Source organism: Scomber scombrus, chromosome 8, assembly GCF_963691925.1.
Source record: "Scomber scombrus chromosome 8, fScoSco1.1, whole genome shotgun sequence".
Taxonomy (NCBI): Eukaryota; Metazoa; Chordata; class Actinopteri; order Scombriformes; family Scombridae; genus Scomber; species Scomber scombrus.
Window position 1 is genome coordinate 18,832,987 of NC_084977.1, and position 12,455 is coordinate 18,845,441.

The window sequence follows — 12,455 nt, forward strand, 5'->3', positions numbered from 1 at the left end:
AGGCAGATGCTTAATAAAACAACCACATTAAAATGTCGCTGCACAGTCAACTTGTGGCAAACATCTGGTGCATGAAAACTGATGTGGACATGTCAGGGTAGGACTTTGAATCCCATGATTGCAGATTAATGCATTTTTTGTTGCGGTTATGTAACACACAAAGAACAGAAACAGCAAAAGCTCAGAGCCAATTTAGTTCATGAAATCTTCTGAATAAGTCGTCCTGTGCCTCTGGATTGGCACTGTATAGTTTTTGGCAGACAGTGACAGTGAATGATGTTGTAAATGCGGTGTGGGAGGGAGACGCTGAGGCTGAGCTCCGCCCCGTTGTTTTCTCACCATGTGACTGAAGGCAGCGGGGTTTTAAGACGCTCTCAGCTCTCAGGCAACGAAGTAGTGTCCGTGCTTTAACTCAAGAGTTGGACCAGGTTTGTTTTTTATTATCAAACTATTGAGGAAACTTTTTTTTGGACAAACGGCAACATGCGCTGCAAAATGAGTTACAGCCTACCCTGCTCGCCGGGGACCTCACCGACATATTCGGGACGTTTGATTGCTTACAGGGCGAGATGCGTCAGGTAATGGACTTAAATATGAAGTTAACCACTGTTTAAACTCATGGATTAGTTTATTCTTACATGGGCTGGGTTTAAGTTTATACATATGGCTGTATTGTATATATTTCTTTACGTGGACGGAAGGCATTTAACTCTCAGCTGGGTGTTTCGTGCCATTTTGGGACTATTTGCGCTCTCTGTCTGTCTCTCTATTTCGGTGTTCCCCTTACGTTTTTCTGCTACTTTACCATCAGCTGTTTGGTATGCAGATCACTCTCATCGAGCTATGTTTGTGGCACACCAGCGTGTTTTCCATAAGTGGGGCATCTGGTTTTACTGGGCGCCCTCCCTCGCCCCCAGGTTTGCCCACAACTCGCTGTACGTGCGCTCCAGCACGCAGGACATAGTATATATGCTGGATGGGCTCTTTAAAAGCTCCATATGATCCCCAAATCGGTTCCCCAAGCGCCATCACACTTGTGCACAATACATATTTTGAATCTCAAGAGACTCCTTTATATGTTAAAGATGTTTTATATTTTATATGTTGAACTGTTGTTGTTTTTTTTTATTATTAATTATTGTACTACAACTTTTGTGGATATAAAACAGGTTAATCAAGGGGTTTCTTTGTCCATACTTCAGCAGTTAAACGCGGTTTATAGCTCTTGCCGTGTCTTTTCTCTTATCGGTTCTTCTCGTACATATACATTAAAACTTAAATACATTTTCTGCACAATGTTCCCTCTCATGACTCAGATGTATGTCAGAGCACCTTCTAGTGGCCTGCAAACGAGTGGCTCCATTTTTTTTTTTTTCTTCTGTTTTTGAATCCACATAGGAGCTGGGCGGTGGGGTTGAGCAAGAGTCTTTCTAGAGAATAATCTGTTGAGACGGATTGTGATCCCGGTCTCTTTTTGTTTTGGACTATGATTTAAACTCCGAAACGTGGCATCGTTTTTTTGTATTTGAAGGAAGCTTTTAGTTTGGCAGAGTAAGTTTATCGTCTTTTTGTGTTTAAGGGATTCGTCTTTCTTTCTTTCTCTCTTGAGGAGGGGAAACGGGGAGGAGGAGGGGTGTTGGGGGAAAAAAAATGTCGCTCTGAAGTGATCCGAAAACAAAATGGGATGCAACAAGAAGTCATGTGGATGTTCGACATTTCACCACTACCTGATAAAAACGTGTTGTTAAACAGAGGATGGAGAACAATGGGATTTGTGGGGTAATGTTACCTGATCGTAGACGGCAGCAGCAGCCGCACCCGGAGCTCAACTCCTGCATGATCTGAGCCACGCTCCTTCACTGTGATCTGTTTTCATTATACAGCAGCGTCCTTTCTGTTTTTACACGGAAAGATTTTAGGATGATGTGTTTGCATTCACGCAGCTTCTTTTGTGCATTTGCAATAATCAAGTCCTCATTGTTTGTTCATCTTCTTAATCATGCATGACTTCGTTTTATCTAGAGTTGACATCTAGTCATATTGATATCAGACATCATGTGTGACTACTAAATTGCTGTTTTTAATTTGAATTTACACCAGGTCGAGGTTATTTGAACAGCTTAGTATCCTTGTAGCTTCAATATCAATGTGGCACTTAACAGTCTCCCCCAAAATTAACTGGGCCTATTGTGTGGTTTCTGTTACAAAGGCAACAGATGCCTCAAACATTTTCTGACTCATCACTGGGAGCTTTCTGGTGGCACAGTAGAGTGTTCAGCTTGAGACTTCTTCACCCATCATCCCCTTAATCTGCTGCTTTTTCATGTAGATCTCCAACATGGCTCTTAGCACAGTCTGTTTGTTACTTACCTTCTCTCTGGGGGCGTTGGAAAGTATTGAATACTCCATTGTAAATGTCATCTGTAACGTGTGTATGTGTGTGTGTGTTTAGTTAACTAAAAATAGGATGTTTTTTCTATTTTCGATCTTTGCGTTTTGGAAAGGGGATATTCATATTCATCTTATATCTGTTCATCTCATTCTCTGGAAACAGATTTGCCAGTTTATTTACATACCGGAAAATCTTAACCTGAAATACCAGGGAAATTTGGTGTGGCCATGTTTTAGCTCTTTAAGGAAGAGATTTGGCAGCTGGTGAATGTGAAAGCATTGATATCGATCTAAACTGTGTGATAGATGGTTATTGTGTGTTCACTCTTGCTCTCTCTCTCTCTCCACAGTGCATCCGGTGCCAGCGTAGTCGCCATCGATAACAAGATTGAACAGGCCATGGTGAGTTTTCCACATACAGAGAGGAGGGTTGCTAAAAAAACAAAACACTTGGAGGAATGTTTCATGTTCATAAAATCTTCATTTGCTGTTCTGAACAACCATATTTCCAGTCTTAGTAAGAACACAATGGAAATTCATAAATATTCAGTTTCGCCCACGCAGTTGGATGATGGACCGGTGATCTCTAAAAAATGCAGTTGCAAAACCCTCATGGCTATGACACTCAGTGCTAGAGATATTTCCAGATAGAGATCTCACATTTCTACTTTAAGCTCTGAGATGCTGGATGTCCTATTTATTTCTTTGACAACCAGATAGACTGTTTTTTGACCCTTTTGAAATGAATCTTTCTTGTATGCTAATTTCAGTCTCTCTCTCTTTGTCTCCTCTTATTCTCAGGACTTGGTGAAGAGCCACCTGATGTACGCTGTTCGTGAGGAGGTGGAGGTGTTGAAGGAGCACATCAAGGAGCTGTACGAGAGGAACTCGGTGCTGGAACGCGAGAACGCTGTGCTGAAGTCGCTGGCCAACTCGGATCAGCTCAACCAGCTGACCAACCAGCTCACGCAGGGCAGCACATCGCCGCCGCTGCAGCAGCAGCAGCAACAACTGGCGGTCGTCACAAACAGCAACACCCCCTTAGCTCACCACGAGGGGAATCAGAGCGTCCCTCATCAGCCCAACATCACCTCGGCGTGATCCCCCTTTCCCTGACACACACGCTCAAACACACACCTCCCATGGACAGGAGTGCAAAATCCTGTCAGTAAAGACAACAACTACTACCGTCCCCTTAGCTCCATAAAGCAAAAGGCTCAGCTCTGCGTTTAACATGCTCCATTTGAGGAAAAATCAACAACAGCGACATCATTGTTTGCCACAGAGAGCCGTGCTTCAGTGTGTGCATGCTGCCGTCACCGGGCCTTTGCATTATTAAGACATTTACCACCCCTCGAGAAGTCTTACTGTGGCCCTGCGGTTGGTTGCAAGAAAGCTGCAAAGGAAGAAAAATAAATGGCGGGGGCAGGGGAGCCAGAGTGCATCATAAAACTGCATGCTGTTCTTGTGCAGGAGACGGGGTCAAATAGCACAGAGAGCTTGATTTGTTGGGGCAACAAGTGGTCGAAGAGGACAGGTACAACCCTGCGAGGGGCCAGTGTGGCAACGCAACATCCAGCAGGGACATTATACTGTCCTCCCAGTATCCCCATCCCCACATCACTCTAGGGCTGGAAGTGGCCAGAGGGCCGAGGGAGAAGTCGGGGAGAGGGTTCATCCTCCATGAGCAGACAACGACGCCTACGGGCGCCTCTCTGCTCGAGTGGAGCGAGTCGGGTGCCTCGGCTTGTTATATGCTGCAACAAAAAGCTTGTGTTGTTTTCTCAGAGCCACCATACTTTGACATGAATCATAATACTTATTAGTTCAGTTTTAGTATTTGCATTTATTTATTTCAGGGCTGCTATTTTCATAATGTAAATGAACAATGTCATGGAGATACTTATTAAAAACAAAAAAAAGAAAACTCTTTGGTCTTTTGGTATTTTAGAATCTGTCAGGTATTAAATTTGGTAGTCTCTTGCAACATGTAGATCTCAGTAAGTAGGCAATAAGTTCCATAATAGAAATTTTTTTCTTCTCATGAGATAGTGCTAACACTAAAGCCGAGCTTACATTAGGTGAAATCCAGGTTGAATGTATATTTTGTAAAGTGTAAAGTATTAAGAGTGAGGAGGGGTTTGTACAGGAGAAAAACCTGTTAAGATATGGAATATGTGATGGGATGTTTCGATAAAGAAAACTATTCATTTACTTTTTCTAGACTTTTCTTTGTCAAAACAAATAACAGAAATGAATTGGGGGGTTTGGTTTTGGGGGGATGAAAAGCTGTGAAAATTGTTCGACCTACTTTATAACCAAAGACGCAAAGCTGTGTAAGTCTGTCGTTTTTCCATTTTTAAATGCACACTTTATATTTTTTTTCTACTCTCTCCTTTTCTCTATTTTTTGGTTTTGCATGTTCTGCATGATCTATAATCAAACCACTTTCTTACCTCATGTTTTAATCCAGCACTCTTAATTTTCTGTCGGGCTGTCAGTCTGCAAGTGACTGTGAAAGGATCTCTGAAGGAAAAAAAGGAACAATGGGCAGAGAGGGTGGAGTACGTAGGTGAGGGTAAGAAGAAGTAAAGAAAGGAAAGGTGTTTGCATCGGTTGAAGGAAGAGGCTTGTGCGCAAAACAGTCAGAAAAGGAGCCATCTTTTTCTTTTTTTTCTGTTTCTTTTTTCATGTAAATGCTGTGTTGAATTTCATATGCAGAAGAAAGGTTTGTTACATTGCAGATTTTAATGTATTTAACAAATGCAGCATTTAGATTTCGATTGTAATGTACCAACACTTTGCTTACAAAGGAAATAAAATAACTAGACAAACAATATCCGCAAAACAAAAAAATGGAAACTATTAAACATTTCACAACTGAAAGCTGGAACACCCAGTCCATTGTGTATGAGCATATTATGGGATGTCCTGTCTGTGTCACGTCTTTTGTGCCTCCTGTGCCATCACCTGCTGTTGTCAGGTGATCTGGTTTCTTTCTTCGTGGCTTAGAACCAAACCAAAATGCTTGGTAATTGTACAATCAGTCATCTTTCTACAGAATTGACTTTTTTTGTTTTTGTGCAAATGGGCTTATTTCTCTCTTTAGATTTTTTTTCTCTGTTTTTCTTTCATTTGAAGGAGATGCCGTGTACATGCCAAGTGTACTGTATGGAAGTGATCACTGAGCCTTGGAGAAAATATCTTAACAATGCCCTTGTAATGTGCTGTTCAGACAATTTTAGTTTTCAGTCAAAAATAAATTACTGTTTTATTAAAAAAATCTTCATGTGTTTTTAATTCTCCCTCCTCCTTTGTGACCGGGTAAATCACCAACATTGTTATCTCATGGGTCTAAATACAGAACGTTTTCCCTCTTTCATATGTTTTGTAACCATGAACACATTTTTTTAACTAAATGAGAATAAAGTTTCATAACAGTGACACATTTCTGACAAATGGGCTTGACCTGCCACATTAACAAAAGCAAAAGTAATGTGCCAAGATGTCAGTCTATGACAGTGGGTCTTTTTCACAGCAGGCTATTTGATTCATTAAATTAGACGCTTGTAACATCTAATAACATTAAAGAAAACTTTGTTCTATTAAAAAGTGTCCCAGTAAGCTGTGATAGTGAGCCAGCATGCACGATACCATGACCCTAAAACTGGAGCAGCTAAATGGAATTCAGCCATCATCACAAACATTTCTTAATATTATTTACACCAATGTTTTACTGTGATGTGTCAAAATGTCTCCTGAGAAAAAGCACCATTGCTGTGCACTTCGACAAGATGACAAGAAAAGGGTCCCATATTTTGTAGAACTGAAATGACTTGTCTTTCAAAGTAAAGACCTCCATGTGGATGAATTCCAATAGATTTGACCAGTTGAGTTATAACAGGAGGATGTTCTGACACTGAAGAAATACTGTGTACATCATGTAGCAATGAACAAGAGAATTTTAAGCAGCTGAAACTTATAAATCTGCAGGATACAATCAATTGGGGCAAGGCTAGGAGTTCTTGCAATTATCCTCATTAAAGATATACAGTTACATCCAAATATACAATGTCAATATATTTTATCTTCAGTCTTACAGGTTCTAGACAATTTGGAACTATTTCTTATTGCATTTGACCAGTCTGACAGGAAGTCTACAATGTGTTTGTTTTTTTCAATTTATTTTTTTAAATATATGTCATTGACTTTGTGTTTTCCTACATAAAAAAAATCTAAATGAATTTTCATTTTCTGTTTTTATCATAACAGAAGTGTAAATGGAGGGCAAAATAAAATCTTGTGAAAGGAAAAAATGAAACTAGACAGGACAGGAGCAGTAAGGGAGAGAAAAGATACATATCAATTATAAATACAATTAAAAAAGAAAACTAATTAAATTTGTTTAAAAAAATGCTACAATAACATTCAATTGCTCTTGTGTTTTTATGAATGAGTCTGAGTTTATCAAATATGTTATATCTCAAAGGAAAAGGGTGGTAATGACCTTAGTGAATTAAAAAAAGTACTTTTGAGATAATCTATGATGGGAACATCTCCAGTTCTGTTTCAACAGGCTAATGACATTATGCTAAATATGACCACATAACATTCCAGTCAAACCACCCATAAAAGGGCCCGAATCTTCTCCCCGCAATTCCTGAGTACACAGGAGACTCTGATAGTGATCCGTTGAATCTGATTGTTGGTTTGGAGGAACATTGTGAGGAATTTCCTTCAATAAACAGTGACCATGGTTTCTCAAGGAGGACAGACAAAACAAAACCATCTGCTTTTTTTCTGGAGCACGGGGAAAGACAACACCTGCACGGAGGCATGTACGTGTCAGCCTAAATGACTTCATCCTTAGTCACTCATCACCTACCTGTCATTTCAAACATAAATTAACACTCCATACCTGTTAAGAGAGGTAGTTATTTTCAAATCAGCTTTGGCATGAGGTGTCATATCCTTCATCAATATTTCTTTGGACTTTTAGCGCTGTTGGATGCCCATATTAGTGTTACTTGTCAGAGCCTGTCTCTTTTTGTTTTCACGTACCAAGTAGTGACTCGGGATTGTTTGGCAATGTATGTGACGTTTGTCACGTCGTAATTCAAACTGTGGATGTCAGACTTGCTTTTAAACATAGATAAAAACATACCAATTGATCTGTAATAACTCTTCTACGTCATGGAAGAAAGGTTAGTAAAGGGTGTTCAGTTTCACCACATCAAGTGAATTAATATAGTCCTTTAAAGCTGCCGTACTGCCGTAGTGATGAATCTAAAGCTGGGTAAACCATGGATGTTCAGGATGGTGCTCATCATAATAATCCTGTTGTGTTGTGTGTTTTGTGCAAGTTTTTTTTTTATCATCATAGAAACTGATGCTCTTAACATAGTAAATGCTTCACACTTTTCTTTCATCCTTGAAACCTGCAGTTGTTAAGCCCCTATTTAAAAGAAAGGCAACCTTGATACATCTACCATCAGCAACTTCCCAACCCATCTCAAACATAGCCTTTTTAGGCAAAATTATAGAGTAGGCAGTTTTAATCAGCTAACACACTTCTTAATTTTAAACCATTATTTCATTATGATCATTATAATCAGGCTGTCGTGCCAATCACAGCACATAGAAGGCTCTTATAAAGGTTTTAAATGACATTCGTTTTAATAGTAATATGGGCAAGCCATCCATTTTAGTGCTTTAAGATTTGTGCAGCCTTTGAAACTGTGGATCACAGTATACATTTACATAAACCGGAAACCTGGGTTGGTTTTTCTGGAACAATTTTAAAATGGCTGAAATTATACTTAGAAGGCAACGGTTATTTTGTCGCTATTGGGAACCATAATTCAAAGTGCTGCGGTGTACCTCATGAGTCAATTCTTGGCCTGCTTCTGTTTAACCTGTACATGTTCCACGTCCTTCAGAACAACAATCCCTGCTTATCATAGTTATGCTGATGACACTTAAATGTACGTAGCTCTCTCAGCAAATGACTACGGTTCCATAATCATTATACAAATGCACTGTGCAGAGAAAAATAACCGGATGTCTCAAAATTTGTTGCAATTAAACAAAGATAAAACAGAGGTATTTTTATTTTGCAGCAAGGAAGGTATGCATAGGTTTCCTGCTCACTTAAAGGACAAGGTATAGTAAAAACAAAAGAGCAGAGTTTTAACAGGCATGTTAAAGCAATAAATAAATCAGCTTTGTATCACATTAAAAACAACCAAAGTCAGCGACCTTAAGACAAAACAAGATTTTTGAAAAAATCATTCATGCGTTTATCTTCAGCAAAATTGATTAGTGCAATTCACTTCTGACAGGACATCCTAAAAAGACCATTAGGCACCTGCAACGTATTCAAAATTCAGCTGCAATAGATATGACCCCAAAAAAAGGACAGCCCACATCACCCCAGTTTTTAAATCCCTACACTGGTTGCCAGTTAGCCACATAAAATCAATGACAATAAAATCTTATTACTTATTCATAAATCTCTACATGGAGTTGGCCCTGAATATATTGACTGATATGCTTGAACAATATAACAGTACAAGACTTCTTAGATCACTGGGAGTGGACTACTAGCTTGGGGCAAAATCTAAACAAGGAGAAGTGGCTTTTAGTCTTTATGGTGTAAAGCACTGGAACCAACTGCCTGATGGTATCAGGAAGGCCCCAATCCTTGCAACTTTAAATTCAGACCAAAACCCTCACTGTTCTTTAAACTAAATATTATGGTCTTATTATTTTTGTATTATAATTATTATTAATCGGTCCATTTATTTTCATTCTTTTATCTTTTTATTGTATTTTTCAGTTATAATTTTATTTCTATATAGACTTTATCTCTTATATTTTGCTCTTTTTCAATTAACTTCTACTTTAACTGTCTGTACAGCACCTTGAATCTACATCTGTGTATGAAATGTGTTTTATGAATAAAGCTGCCTTGCCATAAATAATCTCTGATCTTTACCCATCATCCATCTGTGACATGTTGACATAAAGGATTGTCAAATTTCCAGGTGGGTGGGGAGTTTTATTCCAAAACATAGAGCCTGTTAAATCCTTATGAGTCAATTTTCTGTAAACAAAGCCTGACCTACTAACCTTTTGAAATATGCTTTCTCCCTCTCAAAAAGCCCCAATCTTCATAATCTGCATCACAGTAGGACCGTAAAATTACAGATTGCTGTGAAATACAAAATGTGAAGATATTGGGAGCCACACCATTTCCTTAAGTCTTCCTCCTATTTTTTCATATTTTCACTTTGGTCAGAGGGGTGTTGCACTTATTTACACTTTACTTAGTTAAATGTAATCTGATCAACTATTATGTAGCCTCAAAGTACAGTTGGAAGAGCCCTCCTGGTCCATTTTCTATTCCAGTGTCTGGGTTGACTTTTGGACAGCCTTAGATTTTTATTTGATCTAATTTGTGTTTTCAAGCTGTCTAAAATCATGTTAGAAAGGTTTTTTTCTCCTCATCAGGAAATGACGAGACACTGTGTTTCATCATGAACTGTGACACTAGGTGATAGATTTTGCACGACTTGATTTCATCCTTTAATGCTTTTCTGACACCACACTAACATGTGTCCTAAACTCTCAGAATAGAGACAGTCTTGTCTTTGTTTTGGCTGCATGTGAAAAAATCCATCTCCAAATGTCTTACCTCTACATGAATCTACAACGTAAAAGAGTAAACTTCAAAAGGAACATTGTTGCAAATTAAAAAACTGGGTCAACTGGGCTTGTGACAGATCTGCCTATTCATCTACTTCCCACTTATCATGTATGTTCCTGCCTCAGCAGGTTTCAGCTCTGAGTCACCAGGTCTCATTCAGAGCTGTGGTAAGACTGGGGAGTGTCTTCCATGTCACTGTGAACAAATACAGTTCAGTAGAGGCAAGACCATGAATGATGGTTGAAAACTAAAATCAACATCTCCTCCTTCTATAACATGATTATCAACTTGTCCTGACATGGCCCAACTCTTGACGAATATGTAATACGTGTCAGGACACATATTATCCACATTCAGGAGAACATACTGTATTATGAGACACAAATTAGCCAGACCATCTAGAGCAGAGTTTTTCAAAGTGGGAGGCTTCCTGAGGGGACTTCAAACAGTTTCAGGATTATGACATTAGTTATTAGATTAGCTATCAAAAGGACATCACATACAATTGCCTACATGTCTGTGATTTGGTTAAAGAGATAATTCAGAGATACAGTAGTTTTGGGGAATTTGTTTTTACTGTTTTACCACTTTCCCAGAATCATAAACTAATAAATGCCTTCAGACAGACTTTTTGTGTATCCTGTGTAGTCTGAATTAGTCCAACAGCAATATCAATCTATCTTGGCTCAGTTGTTGGGATCAAATAACATAATCACGATCCCATGATGAAAGTATTGATACCAACCTTTACAGACACCTTACTGGTTGATAAATAGATCCAATTAAATGTATTACATTTCTTTTTTTCCATTTTCTGTCACAGACATAGTCTAAAAAGGCCGAATTTTAACATTTCTTGAAAAGAAAATGAATCGCCAGATTTCTTTTCTTTTTTAAGAATAATTTAAAATATAAATAGACAAAAAAAAAAAGTAAAACCAATACAGTACAGTCCAAACTACATTGTATCATCAATTAATGCTGAGAGTTCATACCAGAAACAAACACAAAATAGGAAAAAATATTCTGGGCAGCAGGGTATTTTAATATATTTCTAGTGAATGGAAAATTTGCCTTGCAGGGGCTTTAAAGTCTGAACACAAAATGCTCTTTCCTCATCAATTTGGTTAAGGAAAAACTCCCCAAAAAACCATTTAACAAGAAAAAAGGAAGTATGACCTGATTTCCCCTTGTGTTGACCAAATACTGACGGATTTTGTAATCCTCTCTTAACATTGTTAAAGTCTCATATTGTTGTACCGCAGTCTCTAATTCATCATATGATGTCGCACTGCACAAGCAGAAGGAAGTCTTATGTAAACTCTGTGGTGATTCGTGCTTTGCAGCCACTGCCCATTTGTGTGTGTATACTGTGTGTGTGTGTGTGTGTGTGTGTGTGTGTGTGTGTGTGTGTGTATTGTGAAAGCACAATTACTCACTATTCAGTCATCCACAGCCACGCCTAACAATGACTGGGGATGACGTTTACTGTTAGATTATATGCTCTCTCCTGACTCACAGCTAACATCCGGTGATAAAATTGATTCACATTAACTTTTGTATACTGGATTAACACAAAGTTAAAGGCTGTGGTGCCATCATGTGGGTATGATATGTAAGTGCCTCCCAAGGTGCAGAGGGCAGTCAAGGATCCTTCATAGTGTCCCCAATTTTTATACATTAAAACATTTTATACATTAAAACTTTTGTAGCTTTAAAGTTGAGCAAAAATCATTACATTTTCTGACAGTATCACATTCACAGTATAGACTCCATGTCACTGATGGATTTTTTTGTGTGTGCATCATTTATACATATTTCTGCACATTTCCTCCTGATATCTTTTGAAATTTTGGGATCTCCACTAGTATATAAAATAAAAGCAACAGTTAGGTGCCCACATGAAAACTGAAAGAGGTTGTCACTCCTCTTGTTCACACTGGATATTAAAACATTCCCTTTTGATGTAAGTGAAAATCATTTTGTGCAAAAATGTATTTAAAAGTTAATCTGAGATAGTCACATCAAGTGGATATATGCCACATTTACAGTCTTTTTAGCATCATATTCCCTCGTTGTGTTTCCTCGTACAGTGTTTCCCTGTTGAGCTGCAGTGTATAGTAACAAAAAGAGGGATTTACGCACTAAAAAGACTGCAATGTGGAAAGATATCTATTTGATTTGACTTAATTTGAATGCCTGAAGCTTCATTTTAGCTTCAGACAAACTTTAAAAATAAATTTTTGCACAGAAAGAGGTCTGTGGATTTTGGCCCCTAACACTTACTTGTAAGTGCATTATGAAGGGATCTCATAATAGCTAGTATGAACAGGGGGAATTATTACAGCAAGAAAAA

General features: G+C 38.4%; 2 protein-coding genes across 2 annotated transcripts in view; both read left to right on the plus strand.

Moving 5' to 3' along the window:
• The window catches only part of tsc22d2 (TSC22 domain family 2), a 36,303-nt gene extending 30,635 nt beyond the window's left edge, over window positions 1-5,668 (plus strand). Inside the window, exons 2-3 of the mRNA XM_062423832.1 lie at window positions 2,742-2,793; window positions 3,193-5,668. Coding sequence (XP_062279816.1) covers window positions 2,742-2,793; window positions 3,193-3,492 — 352 coding nt within the window. The 3' untranslated portion in view covers window positions 3,493-5,668. The remainder of the gene's footprint in view (window positions 1-2,741; window positions 2,794-3,192) is intronic.
• hykk.2 (hydroxylysine kinase, tandem duplicate 2) overlaps window positions 1-12,455 on the plus strand; it is a 185,294-nt gene that overhangs the window by 9,922 nt on the left and 162,917 nt on the right. The gene's annotated exons all lie outside the window — the stretch shown is intronic.